The sequence below is a fragment of the Oncorhynchus clarkii genome, chromosome 16, assembly GCF_045791955.1.
Source record: "Oncorhynchus clarkii lewisi isolate Uvic-CL-2024 chromosome 16, UVic_Ocla_1.0, whole genome shotgun sequence".
NCBI classification, from domain to species: Eukaryota; Metazoa; Chordata; class Actinopteri; order Salmoniformes; family Salmonidae; genus Oncorhynchus; species Oncorhynchus clarkii.
In genome coordinates this window covers 12,620,517-12,640,579 of record NC_092162.1, presented here as the reverse complement: position 1 = coordinate 12,640,579, position 20,063 = coordinate 12,620,517, and the positions used below count along the sequence as shown (strand labels likewise).

General features: G+C 44.1%; 1 protein-coding gene across 2 annotated transcripts in view; it reads left to right on the top strand.

Annotated features, from left to right (window-relative positions):
- Positions 1-20,063, top strand: part of LOC139367976 (renalase, FAD-dependent amine oxidase) — a 40,357-nt gene that overhangs the window by 17,354 nt on the left and 2,940 nt on the right. For both annotated transcript variants that reach the window (XM_071106424.1, XM_071106423.1), the window contains exons 5-6: positions 9,447-9,620; positions 17,444-17,619. In XM_071106424.1, coding sequence (XP_070962525.1) covers positions 9,447-9,620; positions 17,444-17,619 — 350 coding nt within the window. The remainder of the gene's footprint in view (positions 1-9,446; positions 9,621-17,443; positions 17,620-20,063) is intronic.

Sequence of the window (20,063 nt, the reverse complement as noted above, 5' to 3'; positions counted from 1 at the left end):
TGTTCTTGTTCTGAGAAATTAAGGCTATTCCAATAGTCATTTACAACATTAGCAATGTCTGCACTGTATTTCTGATCAAATTGATGTTTTTTAATGGACAACAAATGTTTTTCTTTGAAAAACAAGGACATTTCTAAGTGACCCCAAACTTTTGTGCATGCATGCACATCATTTTAAACCACACTCACAGATTGTTTCCTGTTTCCAGTAGCAACTCTATTTTCACAGCTTTGCCTTGCTGTTTTGCATTGCAAGTGCATGTGAAAATATAGAATGGACTTGCTGTTGCTTATTAAGGGTAATGAAATGAGTAGAATTGAATGGTTTAGTGGTTTCTCACTGATGAAGACGTTTTACAGGTGTAGCGGAGGTGGAAACCTGTGATGATGCACGTCTCTTATCACCTGGGTTGCAACATTTCACACCCACTCAACGTGTCAACCCAACTTGCATACATACTGTAGCTCACCCGTAAGTCCCACAAAGTATGGCCACAGCCTTCTACCACAGGAGGTTGGTGGCACCTTAATTGGGGAGAACGGGCTCGTGGTAATGACGAGTGGAATTAGTGGACTGGTATCAAATGCATGATTTTCATGCGTTTTGTTGCCATTTCATTTGCTCTGTTCCGGCCGTTATTAAGAGCCGTTGTCCCATCAGCAGCCTCCACTGACTTCTACCTACCAGCGCTTTTATTCAAAATAGAAGCTATGGCCACATATCTCACAGGACTCTGCTGTGCAGAGCATGGTGCCTTGGTTATATGGCAGCTAATGGTTTCACAAGCCTGCCAGTGTGCACAGATGTCATCGATAGAACAGCACCAAACGCATCCATTTTAGGGGTTGTATAGATGTCAGCCAAGGCTCTGTACTAAATGGGTGGTATGCAATTCTCCATTTCCCAACTCACTGGCTGAATTTGACTAAGTAGATTATTTTTTACTCCCCCAGTTGTGCCAACGGCTTTCATTCGTAGAGGAACTTGTGTATTTTGAAATGGGGCATATTGATTTCCTGTTCTGTTTTTATTCTGTTCTGCAGCACTCTGACTCTGCAGCAGTGGCTTCTACAGAGAGGAGAGGGAGTTCCACAGATAGCCTACTAAATATGAGTCATCTATAGGAACTACTGCAACCATTATGAATGTACTTGGTAGCAATCCATCAGCCCAGTTCAAAGTAAAAAATAAAGCTACCTTTCTGTTTCAGTTTGAATGATGCAATAACCATATGAGTAGCTTGGGCAGTATGTATAGGTTTGGCTGGTCAGGACAAATGACGCTCCCCTATAAAAATACAGTGGAACTGGCACATTTTTACTCCCTCCCTGCTTAAAATAACCACTCTGGCTTGACGTCAGTCCTGGAGCCTGCAGGTTGTCGCTCTAAATGTTTCTGTTTGGGACAGAATTACACACACGCTATCTCTGAAATGAATCCAAACGCTGTTGCCCTGCGCTGTTCTGTTCAAAATTCTAAATTCTAAAAATCACAATCACACATCAGAGCAAGCTATCTTCATTTGCCTGGCTTCACATAGGGGCTTGTTTGTTTGCAGCAAGAGACAAGAAAATTCATTAAAAAACATCCCTGAAAACGTGTGCTTTAAAAGTAGACTGCAGCTGTGGAGTAGTCCGTGAAAATCTGATCTACTTTTCCTCACCGTCCTCCATGCATCACCCCAGAGGTAAAGAGGCCTGAAGTTTTAATTTACAGATTTGCTGAAGCAAGATGCACACTGCCGAGAGAGAGCGGATGTATGAATGTCCAGAGCGGTCGATATGTTGGCCGCTCAGGTCTCTGGTCTGACTCTGTGGCTCGGGAAAGGAAGGTGGTCGCTGAACGTGGATCTTTGTTGTGATGAGTAGCAGCAGAGTCAATTACTGGCTTGGCTCTCAGAGACCTTTGTCTGGGAATTGTCTTTTTAATAATGAAAAAGACACACAAACAGAAGCAAGCCAAACAGTCCCGAGATGATAAATAATGATTGAATGAGAGATTCTGACCTATTCTAATGGGCTACTTCATTCAGCACAGACATGTCTCCTCTGTCTGGCCAACACACTACCTCATTCTCTCTGTAGAACTTCTCTAATCTGACCCGCGTCTAGATGCGTGCTGCAGTTGGAAACGTAATTTGGCCCCCTTCCTAAAATGATATCCTCTACGACATTGTTATTCCAACAAATTAGGGCTCAAATGGGATCCATTAGGAAACGGGGCTAATGACTGAGCTTGGTCGCTCCTGTGTGGCGGCTTTCTGACCACTGACAGACACTCAGTGTTGAACCGCTGACCGCCCCGTCTCCTCCCCCCTCCCTATGCACGCCAATGACTCACCCTACCCAATAAATATTGTACTTATTGTCGGACACAGTTCATGTACAAGTGCATTAAAGGTTAGCAAAACAACCTCCCTTTTCTTTCCTTCTAACTAACGGGATGCCGTCCAAAACCTCTCAGGCAAATATTAAATCAACCTTTAAAGGGCTGAGAGATCATAACTTGGGGGAACGGTGCAGCTAGAGCTGAATAACTTTTCAATGCGTTGCCATGGTACCGGACCCGAGCCCCCCTAGGGAAATGGCTAAAGACCAGGTCCTGGCTGGGAACAATGGAGAATGGATGGGAGTAGTGTTGCGACCCATTCAAACGTTTGTGTTCGCTCGCAACAATGTCAATTTTTAAACAATACTAAGGTGAAGAAAAAAAATCTCCCACCACCCCTGCTTTGCTTTGGTGAATAAACACTCTTGCAGGTGAGAGTGTGTCAGTACTTAATGTAGCTCTTTTCATTGAGTACTTGGTTTTTGTGGCTCAGCTCATTCTTTGCGTATTACATCTTGCTTTTTAAATTAAGCATGGCACAGTGTGTGGACACCACAGAGATGATGCGCGTCGTTTTTACATCCTATCAAACCTTTTATTACTGAACCGTTGTCACACTTTATAATACACTCTGAAGGAAAGAGTCTGCATGGTTTGACACCTAAGTATGTGTTAACAGGCCTGTGGATGTGGTCAGTGTATTTGTAGTGTTGTCATCTCACTATGCTGTTCTACCGATGTAGCATCTTAATTTGATCACCCTGTTGCAGAACTTTCCTGCAATGCAGGACATGTAAAACTTGTAGTGTATTTGAGGTTTAAAAAGGCTTCTGAAGTTTGTAATTTCGAAATTGAAATTGCAGACTTGATTTTCCCCATACAAAAAAATGTATACATTTCCAATAATTATAATCCACATAATAATTCACATTTCCTTTTGCTGCAGGATTATTTTCCTGCTTTAGCGAACTGTCTGAAATGTAAGATCCTACACCTGTATGGGTTAGCCTTCCTTTTGTTCTTGCCAGCCCTTTATTATAGAGTTGTTGGTGGACAGAACATCCTTGTTATAGTGAGAGGGACTTACAAGGATCTTCTCAGATTCTCCTCTATATGTTCCTCATAGATGAATGACACTCCGTTTCCCTGTCCCCTCTTCTTTCTCTATCCCCCTGTGTAGTGACACATCTCAGCCCATTAGCCAGCAGCAGGTGTCTAACCTGGTCAAATATGATGTTCATGGTGACTGTCACCACCTAGACTGGATGTCAGGTTCTCCTCCTTAGTAATGGACATAGCTTGGATCCTCAGAGAGCACCGTGACGGTAGCTCAGTCTGCAGCACCATATTGAGAGGGAGGAGATTCCCCCCAAATCACTAGTCAAGCCAGGTCTGTGTTTCATTCCCTTAATTGGTAAAGTTAGGACTATTTAGGGTCATCTGATCCTAAACCTGTGGTTTTAGGGGGCAAACACCCACCTTGAGTGTGGCAGTAGTACGTTTAGGGAACTAGACTCCTGACTCCTCAGTATACCTGTAGTGATTAACAGTTCCCACCTGTACACACACCCTGCTCATACTACACATTCATTTGGAGTCCAGCAACAGCAATGCAGGGCTGCAGTTCTCTCTGGTTCCTTGGCCCAGGCTGCAGGGCCTATAAATCTGGCCCAGAGCAGACTTTATGTAGCATGGCTGGCTAGCACCCTGACGCAGTGAGTTAAAAATGCTGTATACACTCCCCTATGTATTTATTTGGACAGTGAAGGTAAATATTTTAATTTGTCTCTATTCTCCAGCATTTTGGATGTGAGAATGTTTCGTATGAGGCGAAAGTACAGAATGTCACACTTTTTTTTTTTTTTTTTTTTTTTCCCCCATTCTTACCTGTTTTACCATTTAGAAATGAAAGCATGTTATGTATCTAGTCCCCCCCATTTGAAGGTGTCAAGTATTTGGACAAATTCACTTGTGTATTAAAGTAGTCTACAGTTTAGTATTTGGTCCCATGTTCCTAGCACGCAATGACTACATCAAGCTTGTGACTCTACAGACATGATGGATGTATTTGCAGTTTATTGAGGTAGTTTCAGATCATGCTGCGCCCAATATCATTTAATGGTAAATAATGTATTGTCATTTTGGAGTCACTTTTATTGTAAATAAGAATAGAATATGTTTTTAAACACAATGTGGATGCTACCATAATTACAGATAATCATGAATGAATCATGAATAATGATGAAAGAGAAAGAGCATACCACCATTACCAATGACCGGAGTGGTTAGCGTTTTTGGGGGGGTATGATATTTATGCCTCTAACTATTGAACTTTGGGATTTTATATGAACATTTCCTGGCCTGCACATTTCTCTTCCTCCGCTCTCTTTCTCTCCCTTTTACTCCCCATTGATTGGATGTGAGCCGTTGAGCGAGTTTCACAATAACTTTCTCTTTTACAGCCTTGCCCCTGCCAGATGGGGAAGAGGCATTGCTGTTTATGATGTGTAACCGGGCCTTGCATGTGACACGTGACTCCTCATGGCTGCCGCTCCGCTGCCCGCACAGATCCTTTACAAGGTTTGACAAAAAATGCAATTAGGTGAAAAGAGATTGCGGCGTGGAGGGACGAAGCGGTTTCCTCTGGGGATGGCGACGTGAGGGGAGCATGTCTCCTATCTGACTAGAGGACAGGTGGACACAGGAGAAGGGAGCAGGGGAGAATCTGAATTGCATTTCCCAGATTGCTCACGTCTTCTCGCCTCCTCAAAACCCATTGGATGAGAAGGTTAGAGATCCCTCCCCTCTGACCTTCTCATCCAATGGGTTTGGAGGACGAGGCGAGGAGAGAGGACGTGAGGAAAGGAAGAAATGCAATTTGACATTTTCCCAAGGCTGCGTTGTATCCTTCATAGGATGTCCTTCACGAGTGAAATGTTGGGATGTGCATTCACTGCATGTCCCAGTTGACAATACATCAATGTACTTATGTGCAATGTATTTCTTCCTAATTGTAACCGCTGCGTGTCTTCTGAGCACCTCATGTTGAAATTAGGTTAGAATTTTTTCAAATGTATTTGAATGGGGTTGAAGGCTTTCTGTGGTCAACCATGGATGACATTGGTAGGTATCATAACACACAGACCCAGATAAGGAAGCTCTGTGTGCTATTTGTTTGCCATGGACCATGACCTTAACATTGAGCACGCGTTCGAGTGGAAGCTTTTTTTTTTTCTTTCAAGCTTTTCAGTATGCCTCCCCTCCCTCCCTTACTGTGGTGATGACAATAGATACTGTAACTTCCACATCCACCTTTCACTTCACTATACAAAGCTCCTCCCTTTTCCTCTTTCATAAAGAAATGCATTGCAATTAAGGCATTGATAGCCAGTTAAATTTCTAGCACATCAGACAATAAGCCTGAGGGTCCATTGTAATTGACTGGTGGCATGAATCCTTAAAGTAGGGAGGGATAGACCATAGTCCCAATTGTGATTTAAAGACCTCTGTCAAGCATACCTGAGGGGCATTTTTAAAAGGAATTGTTCGTTTGACCTTTGCTACTATGCTATATGTGCTGTGCATTCAGCCAATGAGTATCCACTATCTGCACATTTAGGAAAATAGAACAGAAGGCAGTGTTATAGTAGATGCATCTCTACAGCTTTGGGCCTGTTGCCCCAGAGAGACTCTGGTTGGATGAGACCCTGCTCCTGCTGAGAGCTCTGCCCAACCGTCGCTGACATCAGGACCTCCGTTAGGAGGGAAGGGGCTGTAGCTCTGCCCAACCCACACTGGCACCAGGACCTCCGTTAGGAGGGAAGGGGCTGTTGCTCTGCCCAACCGTCACTGGCACCAGGACCTCCGTTAGGAGGGAAGGGGCTGTAGCTCTGCCCAACCGTCACTGACACCAGGACCTCCGTTAGGAGGGAAGGGGCTGTTGCTCTGCCAGGTGTCCGTGTCATATCTGTATCTCAGAGGACTATGTATGGGCCTCCAGGGTTCTCCTGTCAACACGTGTCTCAGCGGTGTGTGTGTGTGCAGTGCACGCAAGCCCACTCCTATATCAAAGATCAGGGCCGCCACTGGCGTGCGCGCACACACAGCGGCGGCAGCCACACTGACTGCACCACAGCCACGCTGGAAAATGTGAACCTTCTCATCTGCACACATACACCTGTGCGGGCGCGTGCACATTCACACATACATGTTCTTTCTTCATCTCACACACACACACACGCTGCTACACATCCAGGTGATCATATAGAAAAGCCGCTGGCTCATATGGATTATTTTGGTGATGAACCGTATGCTCTGAATGTGTTTTTATAGGAGCTGTAAAGCATTTGTTCAAAGCTGCCAGGGTTGGAGGGAGCCACTCTCTCAGGCCTGCCACAGCAGCTGGCCAGGTCTCTGCAGAGAGGGCCTGAGGGAATGTATGAACAAACAGAGTGCAGGCACCCCCACCCCTGAGGGATCCGTGGTGACAAGTGTGTGTGAGGATGGCGTGTGTGTGCAAGCATGTGTGTGTGTGAGCGCATGTGCACGTGTGAGTGTGTTGTAGTGCTGTCTCGTGGTGAATGAAGGGGGTTGGAGAGGCCCTCCCTTCTGCTTGGAGAACCAAAGAGGCCCCAGCCTTTTGCACATTTATCTGTCGTCGTCTTGTTGTGCGGAATGAATATTGAGTGTCCTAGTCAGTAAAGGAATAGATATTGAAAGGAATGGTTCCTAGTGTTTTGATTAATTTAACTGAGATCTTTACAGAATGTTGTAATGCACTGTATATTTACAGGCCTGAACACAAGGTATTTGACACACATACCCGTTCCATATTTGTTCATACCAAAATGTGTTCCTACCACAACCTGTTGGACGTCTGTGCTAGAATTGGTACGCTGGACACAATAACTCCCCCCAGATGATCGTCACATTGGACGGCATCTCTCACAGCCACCCACAACAAAACACGAGTCCACACCACTGAAGAAAGCAGGATGAGTGAACCTTCAATGAGCCTTCATCAGGTCAGACTTAATAGAAAAAGGTTAATGAGATGGAATGGAGCAGCCTTCACGTGGCTGGAGGACTGTCTGAGGATTCCATGAAGAGCTCATTGGAACAAGCAGCATTGTTCAGGATCATTTTGAGCCAAAATTCTCTTTCCCCTCCGATCTACTAGTGCTATATCTTAAACAGCTCCGTGAGTGAGGTTTAGGTGGACCCCAATGCTGACCGCTCAGTAGAACAAGCCTTTCAAAAGGTTTGTCTCTTCAGGTCATTCAAGTATTTTCCATGACCAAATGTTACCTCAGGGTCTGACTGTAGTTAAGCGTAATGCGTTTGTGAATAGAGTACTGAATCCACAGTTGGTGTGGGACTTTACTCTGTCTTACATGGTATATTTTGACTAGATTGGTTTCCACCCTGCCTGTGTCTGAAATCTTTAAACAGCAGCTACCAATGGGCTTGCTTAATATCCATGAGAAACAGAAAGCCTCATAGATATATATATATATATATATATATATATATATATATATATATATATATATATATATATATATATATATATATATCAGATAGTGGTTTTGCATTATCCCCTTTTTGTGCGTGTGCGCCGGCCGGGCGTTTGTGCGATGCTGCAGCAGATTGCCCGGTCGTACCAAGAGCCACATTTACATGGGCCTAATCTGGGCCAGATGTTCCTGGATGACACAGATAATGAGAAAAGGCTCCATATCCTGGGAAAGTCATGTGACCTTGTGACTGGCACTGTCATATTCCCCCATCGTCAGCTCGGTGTGGCGATAATTAGATGACCATTTACAAGTGTTCCGTGCAGTAGTGAAACTACAGCATTGGGACTACTGGGCAGATCATTTTTCTTTCTGTTGATTTAATAGCTTTTGTCACTGGGATGTTAAGCGTACAGATGTGGTGCTTGTAATTTGCACTATGCAATATGTTAACATGACTTGTGCTCATGGGCTTTGTAAGCCTCACTCATGTTTTATCTCTTTTGTCCCTGTTTTACTTTCATGGTAAATCTTGTTTGCAGTTAAAAAAATATATTTTCTATTGACCTGTTGTAAGTCGTCCGGATTCAGAAACGGTTATGTCGCACAAGCGGTCATACGTAAACTTTAGTGAGACATCGTTCTACCCACCATATTGACTCTGCTCTCCTGGAATCGCCTCAGAGACCGTCCAGAGACTAACCATAGGGTTAGTTAACTTGCTGCTGTTTCTTAGGACCCACTGTTGGCCTCAATGAGAAGACTTTCTTTCCAACATGTCTAGTAGAAAAATGCATTAGAATCCACAGCGTTGACCTTTGACCTGTATATGCTCTACACTCTGGGGCCCTAAATAACTAAAGCACAGCCAAGCTGACGCTTCAGAGGCCAATAAACAACAGATGTTCCAGACGAAACAGCATTAAAAAAAATAAAAAATCCAAACCCTTATAAATAAACTAAGGAGAGAACCTCTTTTCGCCCTCCACTCAGTCTTTGCAATAATGGATGTTAGTTTAGTTGCACCCAATCTTATGCATGTGGTCTGATAGGCGGTAGCTATCTTGCCTCAGTAGACTGAATGCTTGCTCAATGATCATACTCTGAGCACCTCATTAGACATGCTTTTATATGGGTCAAGTTACAATATAATTCATATCATAACTGGAGCCTAACGTGCAGAGTATTTTAATTATTTTTTCAAGATTGCATTAATGTCGCTGCTGTAAACCTGCTTGGATCAAATCCGTTTAAGAAAATGTAATCTATGTCATCTGAAGGGCTCTCCACAGTGGTTTCACAGTCTACGCAATCTGACTATGTAGAGAGCCATGCAAACGAACCTCTGTCGGATCTGTTTCGTAGACTACTGTGTAGAGCCATTAATGTCCTGTTAAGGGCTCAGTGGGGATGAATGAGTGAAGCCTGATACTGGGAAATGTTAGCTTGACTGGAACCTAGACTTTGGTACACAGTCCCATCACCTCAGTGGTATTCATTGTAAGTGTAGGTTGTGTGTGTGTCCAGGTTAGGCTACCTGATACTGGCATGTTACCAGGCGTATAGACCCTGACATTGTCCCTCTGTTTCTCTATGCTGCAGTGCTAAAGAAGAGTCAGCGGCAGCAGCTTGAGGCGGTGAGCTATTCGTCGCGCTATGCGCTGGGCCTCTTCTACAAAGCCCAGGCTCACATCGACGTCCCCTGGGCCGCCAAGTACATCTCCAATAATCCCTGCATTCGTTTCATCGCCATTGACGATAAAAAGCGCAATTTAGGTCAGTGCTACCATGTTATTGCTGCCATGTCTCTGTCTCTCTGCCATGTCTCTCCCTCTCTCTCTCTGCCATGTCTCTCTCTCTCTCTCTGCCTCTCTCTCTCTGCCTCTCTCTCTCTGCCTCTCTCTCTATCTCTCTGTCTCTCTCTCTGCCGCCTCCTCTCACCCTACCCCGCTATGCATTAATCAGATTTTTTTTTTAATACCTAATCAATTAAAATATATATATTTGCTTCATCGCCATTGGCGATAAAAAGCCAATTTAGGTCAGTGCTACCACTCTCTGTCTGTCTGTCTGTCTGTCTGACTCATTCTCTTTTTCTCTCTGTCGGACTCTCTCTCTTTCTGTTTGCTTTTCTGCTTCTCTTTCTCCCTCTCTGGAAGGCATGCGTCAGAATGTCTCTCTAATTGAGTACCACTGTTCAGCAGGCATGTAACTTTCCATGCCAGCTTATGCCTTCAGTCCACTGGATTCTTCCTGGACTTTATGAAGCTGCATTTTGTGTGTATTCAAAATCCCAATATACAAGTTGTGACGGTTTCATTCAAACTCAACCTTTTTTGATGATGCTGGGGGGAGACCCTCCATAGTCCTAATTATTTGATTGGCTCCCTGAGTGCTGGGCTTGCCCAGTCAGTCCATTGGTAGTCAGGCTTCATTACTGATTGAACACAGGAGGGAGATGCATTAGACGCTGAGCAGGGGAGCACAGACCCTGAGGTCAGGCTTCTGCGAACACACATGTACCAGCCTTCATTAACAGCTCTGATTTCTGCTACAAAACCACTGCCTCTCGGCTGCTATAAGAAGGAACAACATCCTCTTATATCACACCTGGAGGGGTTTGTGTGTGTGTTTCAGAGAGAGAAATATATGTATTTGTGTGTGTGTGTGGACATGTTTAACTATACTTGTGGGGACCAGAAGTCCCCACAAGAATAGTAGACAAAAAAAAAACATTTTCCGTACATATTTGCCCATTTATAGAAGTGTTGATGAAGTGACTTTTTGGACCTGAATGCCAAAACATTCAGGACATAAAGGTGCTTAAAGTTGACCCATGTTGCATACCCTACCATACCATGAGACATCCATGTCTTCCTCACTGGAAAATAGAAACGGTTGAGTTTTATATCATTTCAATTCTTACAGTGTTGTCAAAGTATTTTGTAATTCCTTGAAAAAAAGTTTGTATAAAATGTGTATTTTCTAAAATCCTTATCAATTAAAAATAAATCATTTTAAATGCCCTTTTCTATATATATTTATTTATTTTTTGTTATACATATGTAGTTTATACCCTATTTGACATAATCTGAGGTGTTTGTGGTGCCCGCCATCGGTTAAGATACAGCATACTCTTGAATAAAGGGTGGGTGTCATTTCAATCATAGAAATAGAATTCATAGAATTGAAATCTACTTTCAGACCAGTATCATTTAGTTGGTACATCATTGAAATGTTATTTGAATTGAAGTTTTATCTCACAATTACTACCGCAAAGGTGGATTTCTGGTCTAGCCACTGGCGAATGCCAACTTAAATAGGAATGTATATTTCGTTATCTGTGTCTTTTGATTTCAATAGGTTTCCTATGGAAGATTCACAGTATAATTTTTTTTAAACTGATATTTCCATTCAAGCCAACATTCTCTGATGTGTGGACCTCCAACCATCTTTGTGCTACCATTTTGAAACTATAAATTCCCTATTTGAGTACTTTTATCAGCCAAAACATGACACCCACCCTATATTCAAGAGGAATGCTGTGTCTCAAACAATGGTGGGCACGACACAAACACCTCAGATGATGTAAAAATGTATCGATTTTTTTTTTAACGTGTTTTTAGTTAACTGATGTTCAATGTTAATGTTGTTTTGTTACATTGTTTACCTTGTTTCACAGCCATGTTTTGAAGCTTTTAAATGATATCAAACTCAACCTTTTTGTCTTTTCCAGTGATGAAGACATGGATGTCTCACGGTACGGGGGGGGTTATTAAGATAAAGATCACTTCATTGGTCAATTCCACACAAGGTCCAACCGAAATGTACCTTTTAGATTTTTATCCCAACCCCTCCTAAAGACACACAAACATACACATACTTGACTTTTTCCACATTTTTGTTACGTTACAGCCTTATTCTAAAATGGTCCTCGTCAATGTATTTAATCAATCTATACACAATACCCTATAATGACATCACAATACCACATAATAACAAAACGAAAACAGGTTTTTGCATTTTTAAGAAATGTGTTTTTAAAAATTATGAAAAAAAATACATTTACATAACTATTCAGAGCCTTTGCTATGAGACTTAAAATTGCACTCAGGTGCTCAGGTCCTGTTTCCATTGATCATCCTTGAGATGTTTCTACAACTTGATTGGAGTCCACCTGTGCTAAATTCAGTTGATTGGGCATGATTTCGGAAGGCACACACCTGTCTATATAAGCTCCCACAGTTGACAATCCATGTCAGAGCAAACACCAAGCCATGAGGTCGAAGGAACTGTCCTTAGAGCTCCGAGACAGGATTGTGTCGAGGCACAGATCTGGGGAAGTGTACAAAAACATTTCTGCAGCATTGGAGGTCCCCAAGGCCTCCATCATTCTTAAATGGAAGTTTGGAACCACCAAGACTCTTCCTAGAGCTGGCCGACCAGACAAACTGAGCAATCGGAGAAAAAGGGCCTTGGTCAAGAAGGTGACCAAGAACCCAATGGTCACTCTGGCAGAGCTCCAAAGTTTCTCTGTGGAGATGGGAGAACCTTCCACAAGGACAATTGTCTCTGCAGCCCTCCACCAAACAGGCTTTTATGGTACTGTAGCATGGTCAGATGGAAGCCACTAAAAGGCACAAGACAACCAGCTTGGCGTTTTCCAAAAGTCACCTAAAGGACTGACTATGAGAAACAAGATTATCTGGTCTGATGAAACCAAGATTCAACTCTTTGGCCTGAATGCTAAGCTCTCACGTCTGGAGGAAACCTGGCACCATCCCTACCATGAAGCGTGGTAGTGGCAGCATCATGCTGTGGGGATGTCTTTCAGCAGCAGGGACTGGGAGACTAGTCAGGATTGAGGGATAGATGAACAGAGCAAAGAACAGAGAGATCCTTGATTTAAACCTACTCTAGAGCGCTCAGGAACTTAAAAAACTGGGGCAAAGGTTCACCTTCCATCAGGACAACAACCCATAGCACACAGCCAAGACAACGTAGGAGTGGCTTCGGGACAAGTCTCCAAATGTCTGAGTGGCCCAGCCAGAGCCCGGACTTGAACCCAATGGAACATCTCTGGAGAGACCAGAAAATAGCTGTGCAGCGACATTCCCTAACCAACCTGACAGAGCTTGAGGATTTGCAGAGAAGAAGGGGAGAAACTCTCCAAATACAGCTGTGCCAAGTTTGTGGTGTCATACCCAAGAGACTCGAAGCTGTAATCACTGCCAAAGGTGCTTCAAGTACTAAGTAAAGGTTCTGAATACTTATGTAGATGTGATATTTCAGGTTTTTTTTATTTTATAAATTAGCAAAAATTTCAGAATTTTGCTTTGTCATTATAGGGCATTGTGTGTAGATTGATCAGGGAAAAAACGATTTAATCCATTTTAGAATAAGGTTGTAACGTAACAATGTGGAAAAAGTAATGGGGTCTGAATACTTTCCGAACTCACTGTATCCAGGTTTTTGTAGAGTTGTGGGGGGCTGCCACACTGGGTGTCCGGGGAGCTTGCTCAAGGTCACTACTGTAGGCAATGGGTTTGATACCATCAACCCGCCAGTTCCCAGCTCACTTCCCGCCTGATTAAGCAGGGTAGTAGTGTGCAAGCAAACTTCTCTCAGATTATTTCTGAATGGCCCTTTGAAAGCTTGTGAATGCAGAGAGCAGGAGAGGCGCTTTAAGGAATAGCTGTGGAGTGTCTCTCCAACTCTCTGCAGTGGTCTAAAACGGGGCGCTTGCTGTGACCAGGGGAACAGGTGTCAGGTCACAGGACAGGACAATGGGCCCCCTGTGTCATATAAAGGTAAGTTAATCAATGCAAATTGCACACTGCATAACTTAGTTGCCAAATTGCTCTGAGTGGAGCCTGTCTTTGTTTTTCTACCTGGTGAACGTTGTAGTCTCTTGCTTCTACCTCGGAAGCAGAATTGGTGCCAGCCTCTACCTACTTACGTATAAAACAACCAATAACTGATTGTGAGCTCTTAATACCAGCTACTCAAACACCTTTTAGTGGTGCCATATGCCATATACTACCTTGCACAGTCAGATATGAATTTCAAAAGAGCCCTCTGTCCATCTCCTCTGTGTCATATCCTACATATTATAACAGGGCTCGCCTAACACCATTCCTACAGAGATACCGTCCTGTAGGTTCCTACAGAGATACCGTCCTGTAGGTTCCTACAGAGATACCGTCCTGTAGGTTCCTACAGAGATACCGTCCTGTAGGTTCCTACAGAGATACCGTCCTGTAGGTTCCTACAGAGATACCGTCCTGTAGGTTCCTACAGAGATACCGTCCTGTAGGTTCCTGCAGAGATACCGTCCTGTAGGTTCCTGCAGAGATACCGTCCTGTAGGTTCCTGCAGAGATACCGTCCTGTAGGTTCCTGCAGAGATACCGTCCTGTAGGTTCCTGCAGAGATACCGTCCTGTAGGTTCCTGCAGAGATACCGTCCTGTAGGACGGAGCTGATCGTGGACTTCAGGAGACCGCAAGAGGGAGCACTCCCCCATTCACATCGACGGGGCCACAGTGGAGAAGGTAAAGCTTCAAGTTCCTCTACGTACACATCACTGACATTCTGAAACGGTCCACCCACACAGACAGTGTGGTGAAGAAGGCGCAACAGCCTCCAACCTCAGGAGGCTGAAGAAATTTGGCTTGGCCCCTAAGACCTTCACAAACTTCTACAGATGCACCATTGAGAGCATCTTGTCGGGCTGTACCACCGCCTGGTACGGCAACTGTAACGTCCGCAACTGTAGGGCTCTCCAGAGGGTGGTGCAGTCTGCCCAACGCCTCACCGGGAGCACACTGCCTGCCCTACAGGACGTCTACAGCACCCGGTGTCACAGGAAGGCCAAGAAGATCAAAGACCTCAGCCACCCGAGCCATGGCCTGTTAACCCCTCTACCATCCAGAAGGCAAGGTCAGTACAGATGCATAAAAGCTGGGACCGAGAGACTGAAAAACAGCTTCTGTCTCCAGGCCATCTGACTGTTTTAAATAGTCACCACTAGCCAGGCTCAGCCCGGTACCCTGCCCTGAACTTAGACACTGTTACTAGGCGGCTACCACCCAGTTATTCTACCCTGCACCTTAGAGGCTGCTGCCCTATGTACATAGTCATGGAACACTGGTCACTTTAATAATATTTACATACAGTACTGTTTCACCCACATCATTCTTCTATACTGTATTCTTGTCGAGGCCTATCCTATTTAACAATCGCTGTACATATACTATTCGTCAGATATACTACATTTTTTACTCTATATACTGTCCATATTGTCTATACATCCCATTACATTCCGGACTCCGACATTGCCCGTCCTAATATTTCTTAAATCCATTCTTTTACTTTTTAGATGTGTGTATTGTTAGATACTACTGCACTGTTGGAGCTAAGAACACAAGCATTTTGCTAGACCCGCAATAACATCTGCTACATATGTTTGTGACCATAAAAATGTATTTGATAGTTACAACTGGGGTTGGATTGAAAACCTACAGGAGGGTAGCTTTCCAGGAACAGGGTTGGAGAACCCTGTCATATTAACATGGTCTCTGTCTCCATTTCTGCCCTCTCCATCTGAACTGAATTTTTTTGTTGGAGGAGAACAGCAGATGCAAAAGCTCACTTCCAGGAATGACACATCTCAAGTGATCAGGGTGAAACAGTCATCTGTGGGTTCAGTCACCATGACAACAAATATCCTCCACACAGGATACGCTGTTTGGGTTTCGCACCTCTTTCTCTTTGTCTTCCTCTTTCTCTCCCGCTCTCATTTTCTCTCTCTAGCTGGCCCTTTGCCTGGGCACAGTGATGCCAAACACTGGTTAGAGTGTCTCTCTTACCCATGAGCCAACCCAGAATGGCCCACTGGACAAAAGTTAGACCCCAGTGAATGTGTGCTGTAGAGTCTCTGTGACCCCACAGTTAGCATCCCCAGCTCCCTAGTTTCCCACAAGTCAGTTTAGCATCTCCAGTTTAGCTCCAAACAAAACAGCTGGCTGTGTTTGTGTGTACGCTCAGTCACACGACATGGTCTCGTCTGCCGCTTTTTTTAAAAATTAACCGAGCAGGAGGAGATGATTGACCTTCTGGTAACTCTGTGTCCCGCTCCGGCAAGTCAATCGTGGGACGTGTTTATTTGCTGTGGTAAACTATTGTTCTCCACAATCAGTTTTAAATATGGTTTTAAGACAATTTCATCAGAGAGATGACTTCACGACGTACAGCCGTGATAAATCAACGCAAAGTGTCCTTTATGAGTCAGAGCCCTGCCTGTCTGTGCTTGTTGTCTGTCTGTCATTAGAAACAGGACCTTACTGTGTCCATTCCCTGCATGATGTCACCATCACACAGCTGGATCCACAGCAGACGACAAGCCTTTCGGTTGTGTGTACAGTTACCTGCATGTTGTGTTTTTGGTAACTGCCAAAATAAAGGAAACACTTGAGGAAATGAGGGTTACAAAGTCTATTGAAACCAGGTGCTTCTACGAAGGTGTGGTTCTTGAGGTAATTAAGCAATTAACATCCCATGATTCTTAGGGTCATGTATAAAAATACTGGGCAGGCCATTATTTTGGATACCATGGCTATGGTAGGATGACAAAGCCCCCATCCACAGGGTACGAGTGGTTGATCAGCATGAAAACGATGTAAACCATACGCCAACCTCAGTCACCAGATCTCAACTCAATTGAACACTTATGGGAGATTCTGGAGCGGTGCCTGAGACTGCGTTTTCCGCCACCAACAAAACACCAAATTATGGCGTCGCATCCCTCCAGTAGAGTTCCAGGCACTTGTAGAATCTATGCAAAGACGCATTGAAGCTATTCTGGCTCGTGGTGGCCAGAACAGCTTCAAGACACTTTACATTGGCGTTACCTTTTTGGCAGTACCTGTACATGCAACACACATCAACCTCTGTCTGAGGGAGACATTTGCATTACAAATCAAGCTGGTCATATTAGTTAAGCAGAAACAGGGGATTCTGGGTACAGGAGTCTGTTTCATTAAAAATGTTGTCGGCGGCGTGCACAGTTTTGACCCCCGTTTGGTATTGGCATGCAACTCTTAATTAAACATCAGGACAGAGATAAGGAAGTGCTTTTTTTCCTTTTTCCTGGAGTCAGAATCCTATCAAAGAATTCCGCTGTCAGATTAGGGGAACGATCTTGATGCCAACGATGATTTTCGGTTCTATTCAACATCTTAGCTATTTCCATATACAGCTGTTTAAATCTGAGTACTTAGTTCTTTATGAAAATGAATCTTCTCATGACCCACTATTGAGGACACATTCAGTAGGGGTTTTGGATTTATATTTCATATTTCTTTTACTGTTCAGCTGTGAGATTTAAGAGTTCACTGTCTTAGAAGTTGTTTCTGATGATCAGTGTGGCCAAAACATGTCTTAAAATATATATTTTTAAATTATTGATACTTCTACTGTCCTGCATTGTAAACGTAACTGCACTGTGTTCTTAGCTATACCTGTGTGGTGCTGTTCAAAGTCAGCAGAGTTAGTCCATCCATGGTGGTATGGTTCTGAACTGTGCTTTCTTTCTGTGCAGAATCCCCTGAGTGCGGTACCTCCATGGTGGTTCACACCAGTGTTCCCTTTGGTATCAAACACCTGGAGGAGGCAAAGGAGCAGGTGGCGCCTCTCATCCTGGAGGAGCTGAACAAGCTGCTGCCCGGCCTGCCACAGCCCGACAGCATCAAATGCCAGAAGTGGAGATACTCGCAGGTGAGCGGGGTTACTCGGTCAGGAGTTTTACCGCATTCCTTCTTTGAGAGAAGAGAAAGTAGACTGTCAAGAGGTTTGTCTTCATTACTCCTTTGAGAGAAAATAACTGTTTCTACTTCAGTCCTGTCACGATGCATGGAAAGAAAGTCAACGTAGAGGATTGACATGCTGTATCTATCACGATCAAACCCTATTAAACTTCAGTGCATTCATTACATTTCCCTGCTTGTGTATAAACTACATGAGTATAGTGAATGGAGACTGGTTGGACACGGTGTTAATTTTTCAAGTAGCTCCAATGTCCTGTTTACTTACTGTGATGTTTCCCTGAATTTCTGAGCTTCTTGGACCAGACACTATAGCTTTAATTACTGAAGTCGAACAAGAACATGTCTCTCTCCCTCCCTCTTTCTCTCTCATTCTCTCTCTCCTACTTTCTTTCTCGGTTTCATTCTCTCTGTCGTGCTCTTTTTCACTCTTCTCTCGCTTTCTTTTTCTCTCTCGCTCTTTCTCTCGCTCTTTCTCTCGCTCTTTCTCTCGCTCTCTCTCTCGCTCTTTCTTTGTCTCTCTCGTGCTCTCTTTCTCTCTTTCGCTTGCTCTTTCTCTCATTCTCTCTCCCTCTCTCTTGGTTTCATTCTCTCTCTCACTCTATCATGATCTATCATTCTCGCTTGCTCTTTCTCTCACTTGCTCTTTGTCTTGCTCTCTTTCTCGCTCTTTCTTTCTCTCGCTTGCTTTCTCTCGCTCGCTCTCTCTCTCATGCTTTTTATCTCGCTCTTTCTATCACTCTCTTTCTCTCTCCCTCTCCAACACACTCACACACACTCTGCGAGGCTGGACTGGGCTGGGGGTCAGAGGCCACAGAACATCTGTGTGGGAGGCACATCACTGGGAGTGCCAGAGCATGGGCCAAGGCCCACTGGAACTGGACGGGCCATGGTAGAACACATGCACATTTGTACTGAAATACACACGCACTCATACACACACACTCATACCATACACACATCAGCTCCCTGTCAAATACACAAGCAGACATTCTAGCAAAGGCCATTGTGAGAGCGAGGAACATGTGTGACTCAGTTGGTAGAGCATGGCGCTTGCAACACCAGGGTTGTGGGTTCGATTCCCACGGGGGACCAGTACGAAAATGGATAAGAGCGACTTCTAAATGAGAAGTGTAAAATATATATATTTATTAACTTGAGGAAATGATTTATCCTAACACACATAGTAGTTAACTGTTTCTTAGATGTAGGTTATAGGTTGCTTTCTCTTTAGATACTTAAGTTATTTATTTCACCTTTATTTAACCAGGTAGGCCAGTTGAGGACAAGTTCTCATTTACAACTGCGACCTGGCCATGAAACATATTCTCAGCTGCTAGAATCTCATGCTTTCCTTGCTATAAAACGTGTTTATATTGGGGCATTTTATCTTAATGTCCAAAACCTCCCTCCTCCTTCACTCCGTGCTCTTTGCTCTGGAAAATCAGCCTCACACTGTATATGGAGACAGCAGAGCTCAGGCCCGCTGTATCAACTTACCACTAGAGTAAACCAAACAATTTGTCCATTGCTAGATTTCAACAAGAATGCTTATCAATTGATTTACATGGTGATTACCATTCAGAAATGCATGGGCAAACACAATATTAAATTTTTGGAGAGGAGTGGGGATGGTGGGAGGGAGGTGGAGAGTGGGGGTTGATATCAGCGCACAGTAGTAGGCTATTAAAAGCCCCAGCAGGAAATGGATACTATTTCCTTACCCTTAGCGGTGAGGGGCAGTGTACCTCAGTGCAGGCCAGCAGAAGCCTCTAAAAATGGCCCTTGCTATGACACGTACACAGACTTGTGTGTTTACACTCCCAAATCATTAACACACTGAACTCTCGGCATTCAGGCTTGAAACATGAGGAAGACAGTTGGCTGCGAGGCTGATTTCATATCTGCTCGTCTAGCCAAAGACAGTGCATTTTTCTGGCTTGAGCTGTACTATCCCACCACAGGTGGTTGGTGGTACCTTAATTGGGGAGGATGGGCTCATGGTAATGACTGGAGGGGAATTAGTGTAATGGTATCAAATAAATCAACCACATGTTTTCCATGCATTTGGTGCCATTTGCTCCGTTCCAAACATTTATTATGAATTGTCCTCCCCTCCAGCAGTCTCCATTGTATCCCACCATGTATAGACCTACCCTGAACAGACTATTAGAAAAGACTGGGGATTTCAGGATCAAATCAGATTTATTTATATAGCCCTTCTTACATCAGCTGATATCTCAGTGCTGTACAGAAACCCAGCCTAAAAGCCCCAAACAGCAAGCAATACAGGTGTAGAAGCACGGTGGCTAGAAAAAACTCCCTAGAATTGCCGAAACCTAGAGAGGAACCAGTCTGAGGGGTGGCCAGTCCTCTTCTGGCTGTGCCGGGTGGAGA